The 18,434-nt window shown below is 40.2% G+C and overlaps 1 protein-coding gene across 2 annotated transcripts in view; it reads right to left on the bottom strand.

Annotated features, from left to right (window-relative positions):
- Nucleotides 1-1,411: 1,411 nt before the first annotated feature.
- The window catches only part of vps26c (VPS26 endosomal protein sorting factor C), a 57,374-nt gene continuing 40,351 nt past the window's right edge, over nt 1,412-18,434 (bottom strand). For both annotated transcript variants that reach the window (XM_060833811.1, XM_060833810.1), the window contains 3 exons: nt 5,698-5,848; nt 4,577-4,729; nt 1,412-1,684 (listed from right to left, as the gene is read on the bottom strand). In XM_060833811.1, coding sequence (XP_060689794.1) covers nt 1,602-1,684; nt 4,577-4,729; nt 5,698-5,848 — 387 coding nt within the window. In that variant the 3' untranslated portion in view covers nt 1,412-1,601. The remainder of the gene's footprint in view (nt 1,685-4,576; nt 4,730-5,697; nt 5,849-18,434) is intronic.

Raw genomic sequence — 18,434 nt, 5'->3', positions numbered from 1 at the left:
CCTTCTATCACATACCCAGTACCTCCTTAAATGCATTGAGGCTATTAACCACAACCATACATCATGTCACCTTCTAACTTTTGCATAAATATGTTCCTTCTAATTCTTTACGAGAATTTTTTTAGCAAACATCTTCCATCTAATGCCCTAGCTTAGAACGTATTCTCTATGTTACTTTATGAACCCTTTTTTAATTTCAAATAAAATCATCTCAGTGTTCTCTTTTCTAGAGAAAGGAACACAGGCTTATACCTTCTTCTGACAATTGTACCCGCTTGACATTGATAGTACCAACAAGAAATTATAAAGAAATGATCATTTCTCCAGTGCTTCAATATATCCTTTTATTTTTATTCATTCAGGAGATATGGACTTCACTGGCTGGGCCAACATTCAATGCCCATCCCTAATTGCTCTGAAGGAGGTTATGATGAGTTACTTGAACCGCTGTAGTCCATGTCATGTAAGATATCTACAGTACTGTTAGGGAAGGAGTTCCAGGTTTTTGACCCAGCAACAATGAAGGAACAATGATATACTTCCAACTTGCAGGTCATGTTCCTAAGTATTTGTTTTCCTTGTCCTTCTAGGTGGTACACATTGGGGGTTTAGAAGGTACTGACAATGGATCCTTGCTGTATACAGTAATCTATGCAATCACAGCAAGGCTATGTACAAATTAGCATGACTTCTGTTTCCCAATTTATTTCTCTAGAAATTAACCAAAGTTATTTACTCGTACCTTTAATAATTTGGACCTTGTAATCCTTCTTATTTTTGCATGTGTACTCTATTCAAAGTGCTGTATGAAAAAGTGACTTCCTCAGTCCTCTTATCAAAATGTATCACCCCATATTCATCTATGTTGAAATTCATTTGTCAAGTTCACATCCACTGCAAATTGATTTATATCCTTCTGTATTTGCCAGTCACAGTGCTCACCAGTAACAACTCTATTGCAAATTTAATGTCAACCACAGAATTTAATGTTGTACTTTGAATTCTAGAATCAAAATTATATATATAACTGGTGAACAATAGTAGCTCCAACACCCATCATCTAGATAACTACTTTCAACATCTACTTTGTCTTATAGTCAACTTACTATCCATTTTGCTAATTGGCCTCTGGCTCCATATATTCTGACCTTAGGTGCCCACTAATGTATTCCCAACAGTAAACCAGTTCAAAGCCATGTATGCTGCATGGCACTATTCAATATTATTAGTGAATCTATCAACATACCTTGACTAATATATTAATCTCATCCTCAGGTCACCTTCCTGACAAAATTACTTCACTCTCCACTATTAAAACTGTACTACAAATGCAGTTCTACATAGCTGACTGAATTTTGTGTTCACTAAGCATACAGCTCTGAAATACAAATACTGTACATAGGAAACACAATGCAATGTGCAAATGTTTATTTTTTAAGACAAGACAAACCTCCATTTCTTAAAGGTCCGTGCCAATAAACCACTGGCTAAGTTTCATGGAAAATGGGCTTTTCAAAATGAAATGTGAACTCATTTCCATCAATTCAAAATCATTCAGCTTTATATCACGTCATTGACAGTCACTCATTTCTCTTTGCAAGTCAAAACCGGTAGATTTTAAGCGGGAAATTTTCAGTGATCAGATGGTCATCCTGGAGAATCACCACAATGTTCACTTCAAATTCTGAAAGAAAAGGTGCAATTAGAACAGACATCAACTGCATTGTACATTATAATCCTTCCAAATGAACCAATTAACTCAACCATTATAAAGCTATGAGAGTTGGAGTTTAATTTGAATTTTGTAAATTAAAGATAAGCAGGTTTGGGAAAAAAGGAAATGACAACAATATAGGGATAAGCAATAAATTGCTGGCATAGTCAGTGACACCTTCATCACATGAACAAATTAAAAAATCTGGAAGTACAAAAGAAGTCAAGCTGCAAACAGAATAATTCATGTTTGTAAACAATAGATAATGGCTTTCGAGAATGAATTTCACGTTTCTTTCGAAAAAAATGGAAGTGTTTCTGTCTGGTCTCAGTCCAACTATAACTCTTCAACATATTTACATAGCGCCTTTAATGTATTAAAAGAATAAAAGGCTCTAAACAAAGTATGACACTGACTAAAATGTTAACAGTGATTAAACAAATTATATCCTACCCAGATGCAGTCTTACACTAACCCTGTAACCCTGTGTTTCCACAGCTATTCCACATAGCCTGCAAATTTTAGGGCTGTGGGAGGAAATCCACACAAACACAGGGAGAATGTGCAAACTCCATCCAACCAGAGGCTGGAACTGAGCCCAGGTCTCTGGTGCTGTAAGGCAGCAGAGTTAACCACCAAGCTACCTGTAGAGATAAAGTCATTGATAAGCATTTCAGCAGCAAATCAGTGGAGGCAGTGGCAAAGGGAGGCCATGCTACAGAGGTAAAGATAGGCAGCCTGTGTAATGGCACAAATAGGATGTTCAGCTCAGGATCAAATGTGACAACAAGGTTGCAAACAGACATCACACTGCTACATCAGTAGCAGGGACAGAGAATGTAAAAAATGAATAATCAAGCAATAAGTAAGCCCCTCTCAGATACACTAACCTACACTCAGGACTGGAATAGATCAGTTCACACTCAAGCCTCTTACAAACATAAAATGATCTAACTTTGAATACTCTGCAATCTTGAATTTGTTACATGTTCCATATATTACAGAACACAGTGAGGGTCGACATCTTCACTATGTAGACAATGTGGAATGAAGAGTATGTGTTTACTGCTTCTATCTTTTACATTTAAGTACAATAGGACCAACTGAGTGAGCAGACATATAACCTATGGGGATGGAAAACACAGTGCATCCTAGGGGGACGGAGCAGGTGTACAGTACAGCCAAAGGCAGAGAAGCAGGTGTAGAGTGCGTCCATACTTTCCAAAGTATAAATAACAAAAAAAAGATGCATTTTTGACAATGTTTCATTGATTGAATTCTTTACTGTTGGCTACTTGACGCACTGGTTAAAGATCACAATGCTACCTATGTAAGCAAGCTCTAGCTATTGAATGGCTTACTCTGGTCCAAATTCACACTGAGGGCTAGGTACTGTTGCATACACTGCAGTTAATATTTGGTGAATATATTAATTGCAGCAACTGTAGTACTTGAAAGGAACTTGTGCATCGGATGAAAATACAACACATCTTTTTGAATCTAGCCAATCTATTCAACTCCTATATCTCCTCTGTTCAATGTAGTTGAGGCAAACATAATTTAATACATCTTCCAAGGATTCTGCGTGATGGTTACAGATAGCTGCATGATCTAATATTGGCCTGAACAAAGGGAGGCTGGATCAAAATCTCTAATTGCTGGCTGGCACTTTGCCACATCAGAGGTTAGGCCTACATGGCTCAAATTTATGCAAAAGCACAGGAATTTGTTTAGTTATGAAATTTTGAAAATAATACAGCCCATAATTACTCCATACTGTTGAGAAGGAAACTCTACTTACAGTTTAAACTGATGGCATAGACATTTATCTGGGTACTGAAGAGATGATTACATGGCAGCATATACAGTAAGAGTTCTGCATTTCATATCTGGACCTTGTCATATTTACTTAGACACTGGTTCACAGGGGTTGAAAAATCTGATAACGGAGCAATGCTGAAGCCAAACCCATGTATCATATCTGACGTAAAATCCTAAAGACAACAGCAACCGTGTAACAAGGTTAAGAAAAAAAACAGCCAAAGTCTAACTTCCAACCTGGATTTTCCACTTATTTAAGCTAAACTATGCTGTCCATCTTTTAAAGTACTCAAGAAAGAGAAGAATATACTTCTAAGCCTTTAATTATTCCTTAAGTGAGATCCAAAGAATAATGCTGGCTTCTGCTCAAGGTTTTGTCCAAAGCAATATAACCGAAACTAGCAATGTTAGGAAAGGGACTGTGGATGTGAAACAAACTCTAAACACTTCTCTCGATGAAAACTATAATGACATGAGCAGCTGTGCTGCGCTGCATTGCTGAGATTTGCTCGGGGGTATGGCAGTGGCGACATCAGTGGAGGTAAGATGGTGCTGAAGGATGATAACATTGTTCCAGTGGTGGTGGTACGATTCTAGGCCATGGTTGGGCCCAGCGACCTGACAGTGGAGGCGATGCATTCCAGCTGCAGTGGTGTGCAGGGTCTCGGACAGACCAAGGGATGAACTTTGTGGCTTTTTCTGGCAGGGAGTCATTTAGAAATTTCCTTTTCTTTTTTTTTTTAAATCCTGTCTTTTATATACTAAGATGGTGCTAGACAATAGTGACTTTGCACACTTGTCACTGTACTCCTGTATTCCTGTACTGGACTACATGTGATAATAAAATCTAAATCTAATCTAAATCTATCAAAGACTAAGCGTGGCAGATATTGTCCATGCTATCTGTCATTATTCAGTGTTCATGCTGCCAGACATGAGCTGAGTTTTCATTTTCAGTGCCTAGCTTAAAAAAAGCCACAACTTACAACTCTCTCCAGTTATCACTTCTCTCAGGAAAAAAGAAACTGGGAAATCACTCACCAACTTTGAAATTGGTCGTTTCCAGTGTAGGGCAGGTAAAAAGTCGAGGAAACACCATGTAGATAGGGATGGCAAGGCTTCGACATATATTGCCATCGGCTATTTGGATATTCTGAATTTCTGTGGCATCTCTTGCATAACCTTCTGCGCAACCTATTTCAATGGTCAAGGAAAGAGATGGTTTAAAAAGACAATCTTTAATGATCTTAGGATATTCCAAAGCATTTTACAGCCAATGAAATAATTTTGAAGTACAATCATTGTTTTAGTATAATGAAAGGCGGCATCCAATTTGCAGACAGCAAACTCTCTCAAACAACAATGTTATCATGGCCAGAAATCTAATTTGTTTAATGAAGCTGATTGAAAAACACTTAGGTTAGGACATAGAAAAGAACATTCATGCTGTAGTGTTATTTGGAGGTAGAGGTAGCTGGGAATGATGAATGGTCAGAGATGAGGTGGAGTGGATAGATGGGAAGGAAGATAGACAGGTAGGACAGTTCAAGAGGGCAGTGCAAAGTTGAAAGGTTGGATCTGGCATAAGGCTGGAGTTTTGGGGCGGGGGGGGGGGGGGGGCCGTGAAATATCAGGAAACTGGTGATATCAGCATCAATCACGTATGGTTGGAGGGTCCCAAGGCAGAAGTTGAGGCCTTCTTCCTCCAGGCATCAGGTGGATAGAGTTTGGCAGTGGAGGCAGCGCAGGACAAAGTCGACCATTTAACTTAGTTTATCATTAACTCGCTCTACAATCAACACACAATAACAGATGTACCATTTAAGGATGTATTCAGTAACTGTCCAAGCATTTTTATCCAGCCCCTTACAAATTCACAATCTCTACTACCTAAAGCAGCAGGTACAGTGGCATAGCACTGCCTGCAAGTTTCTTTCCAAGCCACAAACAATCCTGACTCAAACACAGGCACTGCATCACTACTCCCGTTCCTTCATTGGCACTATTTAAAAAACTATTTAAAAGAACAACACTCAGCACCTTGAAGAAGCATCCATATTAAGGATACCTACCGTGTTGAGTATGGTCAAATCTGAAATCTGCCTCCAAATCGGCAACACTGAAAACCAGATACTCAGCTATTTCTGAAACATAACACTTACCACAGGTTTCCACACGTACGAGCTGAAGCTCGATGCTTTTGATGGGTACTTCCGAGTTTTCCACCACTAATTCTCCAGTGAGCGGCTGTGTGATGACACAATTCGTGGAATCGAGGCGGCCACGGATTGCAAATCGAGGCAGCATTGTTCTCTGGAAGGCAGTTTGAAAAAGTCTCACAAAAAGGTTTAAGACATAAAATAGACAAAACTGAGAGTCATATAGCCAGCAAAACTGACCACTTTTAAATGGATGCTGAGCATATATCACCTAGAATGGCAGAGTAGATATTACAATTGGCCTCAAGATCTCTGAGCTGGCACACAGCAGCCTAAGGTGAATATGTCAGGAGTTAGATTAACGTTCAACAGAAATGGCTAGGACCCAGCACACCAATTTCACTGTTAACGCCACACTGGAGTTGCACATTGCATCCTACTTCCTTGGAATTTCAAAAATTTGAGGGAAGAGCAATCACTTAAATTTGTACTTGGCTTAATTGTCATTGCAGTCAGTTTTTGAAAATAATATGTACTGATCCCATATTTTGCTCCAAAAAAGGATTAGTTTGTTGACCAGCAGAAATGACCATCTTCCATTTAAACAGCTTTTTTTTCGTAAAATTGAATGTTCTATTGAATATGAGCTAAATGCTTTCTCTGCCATGCCCTTCATTAGAAATGTATTGTTCAAAGGCTGACTTCATCCGATAAATCTATATTGCAGTTTTTCAAAGTTCCAACATCAACCCTGGAAAAGAATGCTTCAGAATTGTTGCTTTTCATATTCAAAACTCATTTTGCCAGCAATACTGTTTTTAAAAATATGAGCACCTTCTAAATCTTCATTCTTCCATCTTTCAATTCCCACCATTTAAGTTACATTTCCAGCTTCCTCCCCTGCAAACTACACCACCCCCTCCCCCAAGAACACAATAGTTCATATTTGTTTGTATTGAATAATTATTGCCAAGTCTCCTAACCTATCTTCACCTGGTAGTCAGGTATTGTTTCTTTACAATCCATAATGCCCCCTAATTTGGCATGGGCAAATTGAGGTAAATTATAATCTTGCATCTAAACCATTTTACTTACATACAGAAGTCAATTCCAGCACTTGCCTCTGCATTGTGTTAACCTGGGAAATGACTAGTTACATATACATTCTACTATTTAGTGATGCGAGCAGGGGAAAAGACATCATTTCTGGTTAAAATTTAGGTTTCTTTTTCAAATGCTTACTTCTTAGATTTTAGTAAGGAAGCAACCATTTGTATACAAAATCCTTAAATATGTCACTTTCTAATTCTCTTTCAATAAAGGTTAGAAATGTTTTGCAAACAATCTGAACAAGGAGCTATCCTATTTGCCCAAATCCAATTGGTCACTTCTGACTGTTCAACAATTTTGAATAGCCAATCCCACATAACAGTCCTTGGCTAAGATGCAGAGTGACATCATATACCTGCAAAGAGAACTTTTTATTATTTTCATCTATTTATACGGTGCAGCAGCATTACTGAATTAACACATAACATGACTTGGCAAATGTGTAAAGAAAATGGCTGCCCAATGACTCAGTTAATGAACAAAATCCATTACATCGTGTTATGTTAAACAGAAAGATGCTAGGCTCAAGACTCCACCTCTGCATAGTTCGTTGAAGACATGATAGGAGAACGAAAAATGTTTCCAAGTGCCATCGCTGGTCCAAAAACCCACACAGGGCATTGGCCATGAGATTCACAAATGAACAATACTCTTAGATGCTGCATTGGAGAATGGCCAGGGCCTATGGAATTATAATCCCAAGAAGTCAGAAGAATAGGATGAAAAATTGAGGGAGAAAGCAAACATTGATTTTGGAGGAAAAATTTTAAAAAAGCAGCGTCGAGTTGGCTTGACCCTTGATACCACAGACAAGTGATGGTAGAATGTGGAAAAAGAAGCTGGCAACTATCCTTGGTTTCTACAGATCGTGACATCACTTCCTTTCACACGAGCCACAGTTACAAAACAAACCTTGGACTGTATTGTACAGACAAGTGCTCCCAGCTGTACACTGGGCCCATTGAAAAGATAAACATCAGTACAATGCAGTTTTTGTTGTCAATATGAAAAGTTTTTTTTAACTACAATGTAGCACAGTATACAATCATAATTTCCACAAAGATGTTCCAAAGTATGCTCCGCCTCGCAGCAATGGCTTAACCAACATTAAGATCTGAGAAATACCATTTACGCTGGTGCTGTGCTTTCTTGGTTACTTCCTGTTATTAATAATTTTTCTTTAATCCATATTCTACTACTGATTTACCTTGTCCTGATTAACAGGCATGTCGCCTACTGCAATATAACTGCACAGGTGCTAATAACCTTCCAATATTCGCTCATGTCGCAACTTGATGTATAAAATCAGGGAATACTGACAAGATGTTCTGATTACAGAAAATTCTGATCACATCTCTTTTCCCAAAGGATAATTTAAGATGGTCTCCTTTGCATCTAATGAGCACGACAACATTTTGGTTGGGGGGGGGGGGGGGCCCTCAGGCACATAACTGATTCCGACATTACTTAAAATAAAAGATGCACAACAGGACTATAATTTCATTCTTCTTATGCCTAACTGCCTAGAGGCCTAAGAGTATTAAGCGTAGGAAGCTAATGGCTGTGAAATTATTGGAGGTTAAAGGGAAATTATAGAAGACATTTTTAAAAATAAAAGTAAAGATTAATTTTAACTAAATAAGTTGATAAAGTAAATTAGTGTATTTAACATTTACTTCAATTTATGCAACTTAATGCAGAGTATCATTCAAACAGGTTTCAATAGACAAAATGACCTCCTTCTCTACTACATGATTCTATCGTTTGCCCATACACCTTTTCTTGGGAGAACCCTGGAGGACTGTAATGGAGCATGCTTGAACAGAGGCCATGACTACCAGAGGTGGTGGCAATAGCAATATTGCTGGACTACTAAACCAGTGGCTCAGACTAACGTTCCAAAAATACAACTGCTAACTCAACACAACAGCTATGGTTTTTCATATTGGAAGGGTGGAATAGCATGGGATAAGGTTCTAAGTAAATACTGTTGAAAAAAGATAGCAATTTCAATACTAATAATATTGGATGTCAATTTTAATTAATCAGTCTTAAGTTAAAAAAAAACCTGAGTATAGAAACTAAATTATTATGAAACCCCATTGGTTCGCATGTGTGTTTGGTGAATCTGCCAAGCTTTTACCAGCCCGATAGGTGTTTCCAGACCTATAATATAAATGGTTAATTCTAAACAACCCTCTGAAATGATTCACCAAGACAGTTATTCAAGTTACGATAGAAAAACTGAACATTAATAAACATGGACACATGACCATACAGTACAGTGAATCCTATATTAAGATGAAATTGTGAATACATACCAGAAAATAAAGAGGCTTAGCATCTTTACACATAACATCTATATGATATTTTCAAGAAAAATGGATACCCAATAAACACAATTCACCGATTCCTCAAACAAACCCAAACAAGCAGACACAACACAACCAAAAACTAAGCCACATTGCTTTACATCAAAGACATATCTGAAATGACTTCCAAACTACTCAGACACCTTGCCTCATGGTAGCCCACAGAACCTACCAACACACTTAAACAGCAACTAATAAAACTAAAGGATCCATTAGATACTACCAGCAAGTTTATCATTTACAAGATACCATATAAGAACTGTAAAAAACACTACATCGGATGAACAAACAAAACTTGCCATCAGGATTCACGACACCAACTAGCCACCAAAAGACACGACACACTATCACTAGTTTGCATACATACAGACAAAGAAGGACACCACTTTGACTGGGTCAACACACATCATAGGACAGGTGAAACAAAGACACGCACGAAACCTCTTAGAGACATGTCATCCTAACCAGAACTCCATCAATAATACATCAATTGAGATCCTATCTACCTTCCCTTGGAAATAAAAAGTACTGGAAATGACGTCACCCACCCTAAGAAATCAAGACCTATAAGTAGAGAGGCAGGACATACCACCATCGCTTCACCGTAGACTCTCACTGATGATGTTACCTCGTACAGTGATAAAAAGTCTGAAAACAAATCTTCCAGCTCAGCAAGCTAACTTACATACTTATCAAGCTGAGCGACAAAATCTTCTCCAAAATTGCTAGGCTTAGCATTGTTTGGAAACAACTTTCTAGTCAAAGGTTCAACAGGTCTTAGGAGCATAGGGACTTGGGAGCAAGAGTACGAATCTGCTCCTTCGAGCCTGCTCTATCACTCAGTAAGATCATGGCTGATCTGATTGTGGTCTCAACTCCACTTTCCAGTCTATCAAATATCCAACCCTGCCTTGAATATATTCAATGACCAAGCCTCCATGTTTTCAGGGGAACAGAATTGTGCAGACTGACAATTCTCAGAGAAGAAAGTTCTCGATTCCATCAGAAAAGGGGAGACTTCTTATTCTTAAGCTGTAGACCTTTACATTAGCTAATTCTACAAGAGGAAACGTCTTCCTGGTACCCACCCTACAAAGTTGTCTCAGGACCTTGCAGGCGTGTTAAGATCACTTCTCATTAATCTGAACTCCAGTTGGTCAACCTTTTTCTCATTCCTTAAGTCCTAGGAATGAGTCAATGAATTTTCTCAGAATTGATTCTGACACAATCACGTCTTTTCAATATGAAAACAGAAAGTGCTAGAGAAATTCAGTAGGTCTGGCAGCATCTCTGGAGAAAGAATCCAAATCCAAAATGACGCACAGCATTAACTTCATGTCTCTCTCCACAGATACTGCCATACCCAAACTTCTTTATTTTGTTTTTCTGAGTATTTTGTTTTGACACTTTTTTTAAAAAAACTTCTTTCACAGGATATGGATATTTCCAGCAGGGCTAGCATTTGTTGCTCATCTCTTCGTGATCTTTAACTTAGTAGTTTGCTTACCATATCAGAAAGTAATTAAGAGTCAATCACAACGACATGCATCTGGAATCGCATACAGCAGATCAAGTAAAGATGGTGTTTTCTTTTCCGAAAAGGACATCAGCGAACCAGATGGTCGCTTACGACAAATCAATTGTTTCATGGTTACTGTTACAGAAACTAGCTTTCAACTCCAGATTAACTAATTAAATTTAGTTTACATTTGGCTAACTACTCTGGTGGGATTTGAACCGATACCTCAAGAGAGTTCGCCTGGGCCCCTACTTTACTCGAGTTGAAAGACATGGTGCTGGAAAAGCACAGCACCACATTTTTCAACTCTGGTCTCCAGCATCTGCTGTCCTCACTTTCCCCTGCTTTACTAGCCCAGTGAGTGATATTACCACTACACCATAATCTCTCCATTACTTTCAAATAAAAAGTCCAAAATAGCATACACTCCTCAGATGTGGTCTCAGCAAAGTCCTACATAGCTACACTAAAACTTCCCCTTATTTTACATTCCAAGTCCTTACAATAAACTCCCTTTTTCTTCTAGCCACTGAGATAACCTCGACATCATCTTATCTCTTACCCTCGGATCCTATGAGCTCCTAATTTTCTGACCAGTCTACCTATCAGATCTTGTCAGATAAACTTGATGTTTATATTCCTTCAAACAATGTATGCAATATGTACCATTCACAAGGAGTCCTTCCCGACCCACACCTCTGCCACCTGGTATCTGCTGCTCTCGTCCTTCCAAGAGATCATCAGGTACAAGTTCCCCTCTAGGTCTCACAGCCTAGACTCGGAATTATATCATTCCTTCGCTGTTGTTGAGTGAAATCCTTGAACTCTTTATAACACATCTTACCTCACAGATTTCAGCAGTTTAAGGAGGTGACTGATTTGATTATTAAGGATGGGCAATAAATGCTGGTGCAGCCTTTATCCTGTGAAATGAGTAATGTTACACATTGATCTTTCTTGTTACAGCTTCAAAAAACTTTGTGATATCAGCTAAACATAACTTTCTTTCATAAATCCATCCTCAGTGTACTTGATTAATTCGTGCCTCTCTAAATGAATTCATACTCTCCCTCAGCTTATTTTCTAAATGACAATGTATAGTTTTGCTCAGATTTTTTCCAATAATTTGCCCATCACAGAACTGTTTGTCCTATTCTATCTCAATAGATGCCAAGTGTTCATTAAGAGACACTTTCCCACAATGTAATCAATCATATTCTTTGAGAAAAGAACATTAGTGTTGTATCCAGTGACCCTGGGCATTTCTAGCAATTCTAGATAATTGCTCATTTAATACAAAAGGAAAGCTGTGAAGACATGGACTCAGACTTGTTCAATTTTGCCAGCCATCACTTGCCCACCTTTAACAGTTGAATCCATAAGAACATAGGAGCAGAAATTAGACCATTTGGCCTATCAAGTCCACTCCACCATTTGATCATGGCTGATAGGTTTTTCAATCCCATTCTCCTGATTTCTCACTATAACCTTTGATCTCCTTGGCAATTAGGAATCTATCCATCTGTCTTAAATATACTCAATGATCTGACCCCACAGCCCTCTGTGATGAATTCCTCAGATTCACCACTCTCTGGCTAAAAAAGTTTCTTCTTATCTCCGTTCTATCTTCCCTTTACTCGAAAACTGTGCTCTCTGATCCTCGTCTCTCATGACAATGGAAACAATGGATTTTATTTTCATTTACAGCCATTGTTTTGTTAGAATTATTGTTGTCTACCGTTCTTTTAACTGCAAATATAAAACAAGATCCTTTAAGTGGTTTCTACTTGGCCGTTGATGATCATTTCTGCAGAGAGGTTTATTTGTGTACCATCTACAGGATACACTGTAGAAATTCACCAAGGCTGCTAGACAACAACCTCCTAACTCTCGATCATTGCTATCTAGAAAGACAAGAGCAACAGATCATGTAAATACTACCACCTGGCAGATCCACTTGAAACCATTCACCATCCGGACGGTTCCTTCAGTTGTTCCTGAGTCAAAATCTTGAACTGCCTTTCGAACAGGACTGTGTGGGTATCAACATCAAATGGACTGCACCAGTTCAAGAGGAGAGCTCATCACCAAGGGCAACTTAGGATGTGAAATAAATGTTGGCCCAGCCACCAATGCTCATGTCTCACCAGCTTGGAGTGGCTAAGTCTAACTATGCAAACACAGAATGCAATTCATCATCTAGAGCTGAATAAATGAAGTCATTTAACTCTAAGGAAAGTTCATTGCAAGGTATTGGCTTTTGATATCTTTAAATCCAGACTTTCACTTTAGAACATAGAAACACAGAACATAAAAAAAGCGCATGACAGGCCCTTTGGCCGTCGATTTTGCGCCGACCCAAGCCCACTATCTTCCATATGCCAATCCAATGCCCGTTTAAATGCCCGTAAAGAGGGAGAGTCCACCACTGCTACTGGCAGGGCATTCCATGAATTCACGACTCGCTGAGTAAAGAATCTACCCCTAACATCTGTCCTATACCTACCTCCCCTTAATTTAAAGCTATGCTCCCTCATAATATCTGACTCCATACGTGGAAAAAGGTTCTCATTGTCAACCCTATCTAAACCCCTAATCATCTTGTACACCTCACAGCCCCAAGTGCCTCAGCCTTTGCTCATACGATCTTCCTATCATACCTGGCAATATCCTGGCAACATCCTCTGCACCCGTTCCAGTGCCTCCACATCCTTCCTATCGTATGGCGACCAAAACTGCACACAATACTCCAGATGCGGCCGCACCAGAGTCTTATACAACTGCAACATGACCTCAGGACTCCGGAACTCAATTCCTCTACAAATAAAAGCCAGTACGCCATATGCCTTCTTCACAGCACTATTTACCTGGGTGGCAACTTTCAGAGATCTGTGTACATGGACGCCAAGATCCCTCTGCTCATCCACACTACCAAGTATCCGACCATTAGCCCAGTACCCCATCTTCTTGTTACTCTTACCAAAGTGAATCACTTCACACTTACCTACACTGAACTCCATTTGCCACCTTTCTGCCCAGCTCTGCAGCTTATCTATATCCCGCTGTAACCTGCCACATCCTTCCTCACTGTCAACAACTCCACCAACTTTCGTATCATCCGCAAACTTGCTCATCCAACCTTCTAGCCCCTCCTCCGGGTCATTTATAAAAATGACAAACAGCAATGGTCCCAAAACAGATCCTTGTGGAACACCACTAGTAACTGCACTCCAAGATAAACCTTTACTATCAACTACTACCCTCTCTTCTTCCAGCCAGCGAATTCCTAATCCAAACCTCTAACGCACCCTCAATGCCATACCTCCGTATTTTTTGCAGTAGCCTGCCATGAGGAACCTTATCAAACGCCTTACTAAAATCCATATACACCACATCGACCGCTTTACCCTCGTCCACCTCCTTAGTCACCTTCTCAAAGAACTCAAAAAGGTTTGTGAGGCACGACCTGCCCTTCACAAACCCATGCTGACTATCCTTGATCACATTATTCCTATCCAGATGTTCATAAATCCTATCCCTTACAATTCTCTTTAAGACTTTGCCCACACCAGAAGTGAGACTCACTGGCCTATAGTTACTAGGTTATTCCTACTCCCCTTCTTGAACAAGCGAACCACATTTGCTATCCTCCAGTCTTCTGGCACTATTCCTGTAGACAACGAGGATATAAAAATCAAGACCAATGGCTCTGCAATCTCTTCCCTTGCTTCCCAGAGAATCCTAGGATAAATGCCATCAGGCCCAGGGGACTTATCTATTTTCACCTTTTCCAGAATTTCCAACACCTCTTCACTACATACCTCAAAGCCATCCAGTCTAATTAATTGTGACTCAATATTCACATCGGCAACAATGTCCTGTGCCTGAGTGAATACTGACGAAAAGTATTCATTCAGTGTCTCCCCAATCTCTTCAGCCTCCACACACAACTTCCCACTACTATTCTTGACTGGACCTATTCATACCCTAGTCATTCTTTTATTCCTGACATACCTATAGAAAGCCTTTGGGTTTTCCCTAATCCTACCAACTAAGGACTTTTCATGTCCCCTCCTTGCTGCTCTTAGCTCTCTCTTTAGATCCTTCCTGGCTACCTTATAACTCTCAATCGCCCCAATTGAACCTTCACGTCTCATCTTTACATAGGCCGCCCTTTTCCCTTTGACAAGGGATTCCAATTCCTTATTAAACCACGGCTCCCTCACACGACCCTTTCCTCCCTGCCTGGCACTTACATACTTATCAAGGACACTCAATAGTTGCTCCTTGAACAAGCTCCACATATCGATTGCGCCCTTCCCTTAAAGCCTACTTTTCCAAGCCACGCATCCCAAGTCATGCCTCACCGCATCATAATTTCCCTGCCCCCAGCTATAACTCTTGCCCTGCAGTGCACACTTATCCCTCTCCATCACTAGAGTAAAAGTCACCGAATTGTGGTCACTGTCCCCAAAGTGCTCACTTACCTCCAATTCTAACACCTGGCCTGGTTTGTTACCCAGAACCAAATCCAGTATGGCCTCACCCCTTCGAGGAGAAAGTGAGGTCTGCAGATGCTGGAGTATCAGAGCTGAAAATGTGTTGCTGGAAAAGCGCAGCAGGTCAGGCAGCATCCAAGGAACAGGAGATTCGACGTTGCGGGCATAAGCCCTTCATCAGGAATGAGGAAAGTATGTCCAGCAGGCTAAGATAAAAGGTAGGGAGGAGGGGCTTCGGGGAGGGGTGATGAAGATGTGATAGGTGGAAGGAGGTCAAGATGGGGGTGATAGGCTGGAGTGGGGTGGGGGCGAAGAGGTCAGGAAGAAGATTGCAAGTTAGGAAGGCAGTGCTGAGTTCAAGGGATTTGACTGAGACAAGGTGGGGGGAGGGGAAATGAGGAAACTGGAGAAATCTGAGCTCATCCCTTGTGGTTGGAGGGTTCCCAGGCGGAAGATGAGGCATCCTTCCTCCAACCGTCGTGTTGTTATGGTCTGGCGATGGAGGAGTCCAAGGACCTGCATGTCCTCGGTGGAGTGGGAGGGGAGTTGAAGTGTTGAGCCACGGGGTGGTTGGGTTGGTTGGTCCGGGTGCCCCAGAGGTGTTCTCTGAAACCTTCCGCAAGTAGGCGGCCTGTCTCCCCAATATAGAGGAGGCCACATCGGGTGCAGCGGATGCAATAGATGGTGTGTGTGGAGGTACAGGTGAATTTGTGGCGGATATGGAAGGATCCCTTGGGGCCTTGGAGGGAAGTGAGGGAGGAGGTGTGGGCGCAAGTTTTACATTTCCTGCGGTTGCAGGGGAAGGTGGCGGGAGTGGAGGTTGGGTTGGTGGGGGGTGTGGACCTGACGAGGGAGTCACGGAGGGAGTGGTCTTTTCGGAACGCTAATAGGGGAGGGGAGGGAAATATATCCCTGGTGGTGGGGTCCGTTTGGAGGTGGCGGAAATGACAGCGGATGATACGCTGTATATGGAGTTTGGTGGGGTGGTAGGTGAGAACCAGTGGGGTTCTGTCCTGGTGGCGCACCTTTATAGGAGAAACCTACCCAGGCAAGCTTGCGCTACACCAGCTTCCAGGTCCGCTCCGCGCTTTTAAAAAAGACTTTTAAATTTAAACCGTTAAAAAAAACGTAACCGCATCTACAAAGAGACACCGCGAAACAGCCCTTACCTGCTCTGCCGAGAGAGTGGAGATATAAAGATAAATCTGGACACTATAAGGATAAATCTGGATATTTGGGATGAAGTCCAAACCAACCAAATGCTCCAGCTGTTAAATTCTTACCATCACAGCCTAGCCTTTTATGCAGAATCTTAGGAAGATACAATAAAAGTAAAATCAACATAAATCACAAAATAAATCAATTGCAATTTTTAGTCCAGGAGCCACCTGTTCACTTGGCTAAGTTGGTCACATTCTCACTTCTGGATCAAAAACGTTGCTGGTGCAAAATCTATTCCAAGCTCGGCTGATGCTCCCCTTCAATAAGAATGAGCGACTATTTGCCAGACATGTCAGAATGTAGACAAACTGCTAAACAGAAATATCATCTATCTCATTGTTGAAGAGGAGTAAGAAACTTGTCTTGCTATCACAGTAGAAAATATTCAGCCATCTACCCTACATTTGCACTAAGGTCGTGACACAACGTCATGCTGATCAGATATGAACAAAGATAAACAGCAAAGTTTAAATTGCCTGCCATGCCAGTCAACTCAATGAGAATTAGCAAAACCTAAACAAACTTCACCCAATTTGTGATTAAAAAATCAAGTCTGTTATTCTAAGAAAAATATCTTCAGCAATATCAAAAGCTGATTTTGACAAGATTTTTTTAAAAAGAATACAAATCATTTTCAAATCCAAATGTGAGATAAACAAGATCACTACGCATACAAAAACAAATGCTGGGGAGGAAAAAATAAATCAGCAAGTCTAGCAACATCTGTGGAGAGAAGACAAAGTTACACTTTGGGTCCAGTGACCTTCTTCAGGAGGATTTCTGTTTTTGTTCCCGATTCCCAGTTTCCACAGTTCTTGGTCTTTTTTCACTACACATACACCTCATCCAAAGCCACCTATGTCTATACACACTGCTTTCCTGTTATCACTTTATGGAGTGAAAACCCAGGACAAAGTAATTAAAATGGGACTTCCTCTGCAGTATTAGGGAGGCAAGTCACTGATGTGCACAGCTCTGAACAAACATGTAACCTGATCAAGTATACTGCCACTGCACTTGATATTACACAGAACCTTTCGGTGAACTAGCTATCACTTGTATTCGAATGCACAATAAGGTGAGAACTCATAGCAAAACACAAGTGCAACAAGTTCCAAATAATTATTCCATTTCACAAATAATTATTCTTGCTTATCAACAAGATTTGCATCGCACAGATGGTGAGTTCACTAAATTTGGCTTGTGGACAAGAAATGATAAATCAAGCAAAAACAGTTATTAATCAGAAAGCAGGTTCCTTGTACAGCACACAATCCACATGTTGCAGTGCGGTATAACCAAGCATTAAGGGAAAACAGTACTGAGCATATATGCAAACAATACATAATACATCTGACAATGTCACAATAGCACAGGCAAATAGTATAATACATTCTTATATTGCATAATGTGCCTGGAACCTAATCAAATACTGCTCCTTCAGCTGTAGCACAAACACCTCTACATTTGAAGATTGTGGGTTGAAATACAACTCTTGGGCAAAATAGTTTCAGCTATCCCTCTAATCCAATACTGAAGTAGTCTTGTTCTGTAGGAGGAACTGGCCAAAAAAAGGTAGGATATTAAAACTGATATCCCCACCTAATTTCTCAGGTAGATACAAAAGGTTCAATTTTAATTAAAATAGGGAGTTATCTCTGACAAATATCATCTTTATACAACATCTTAACAATTAGATTAGTTGACTGAAATAACTTTGCATGTGGCAGCTTGTGCACAAATTGGCTGCTATAGTTCCTGCATTACAGCAGAATTCTACTTCAAAAGCACTCAATTGTTTGCAAAGTGTTTTTGGAATGTTTTGCAGTTGTGAAATATGAAAACACAAATTTTCCTTTTCTAAAATGAAATTAATTATATAAGCCCGTTCAGGAACTGTGGCTATATGGATGACGTATGTCGAATAAAGCAGTCACTGTTTTCTTGTTTCTTTCAAGACCCTCCACAAAAAAATCAAAGTGGCACAAACTCAGCAGGGGACAGCTTCTTTATAGGGAG

Source organism: Hemiscyllium ocellatum, chromosome 12, assembly GCF_020745735.1.
Source record: "Hemiscyllium ocellatum isolate sHemOce1 chromosome 12, sHemOce1.pat.X.cur, whole genome shotgun sequence".
Classification (NCBI taxonomy): domain Eukaryota; kingdom Metazoa; phylum Chordata; class Chondrichthyes; order Orectolobiformes; family Hemiscylliidae; genus Hemiscyllium; species Hemiscyllium ocellatum.
Note: the sequence above shows the minus strand (reverse complement) of the source record. Positions and strands in the feature narration are given on the sequence as shown.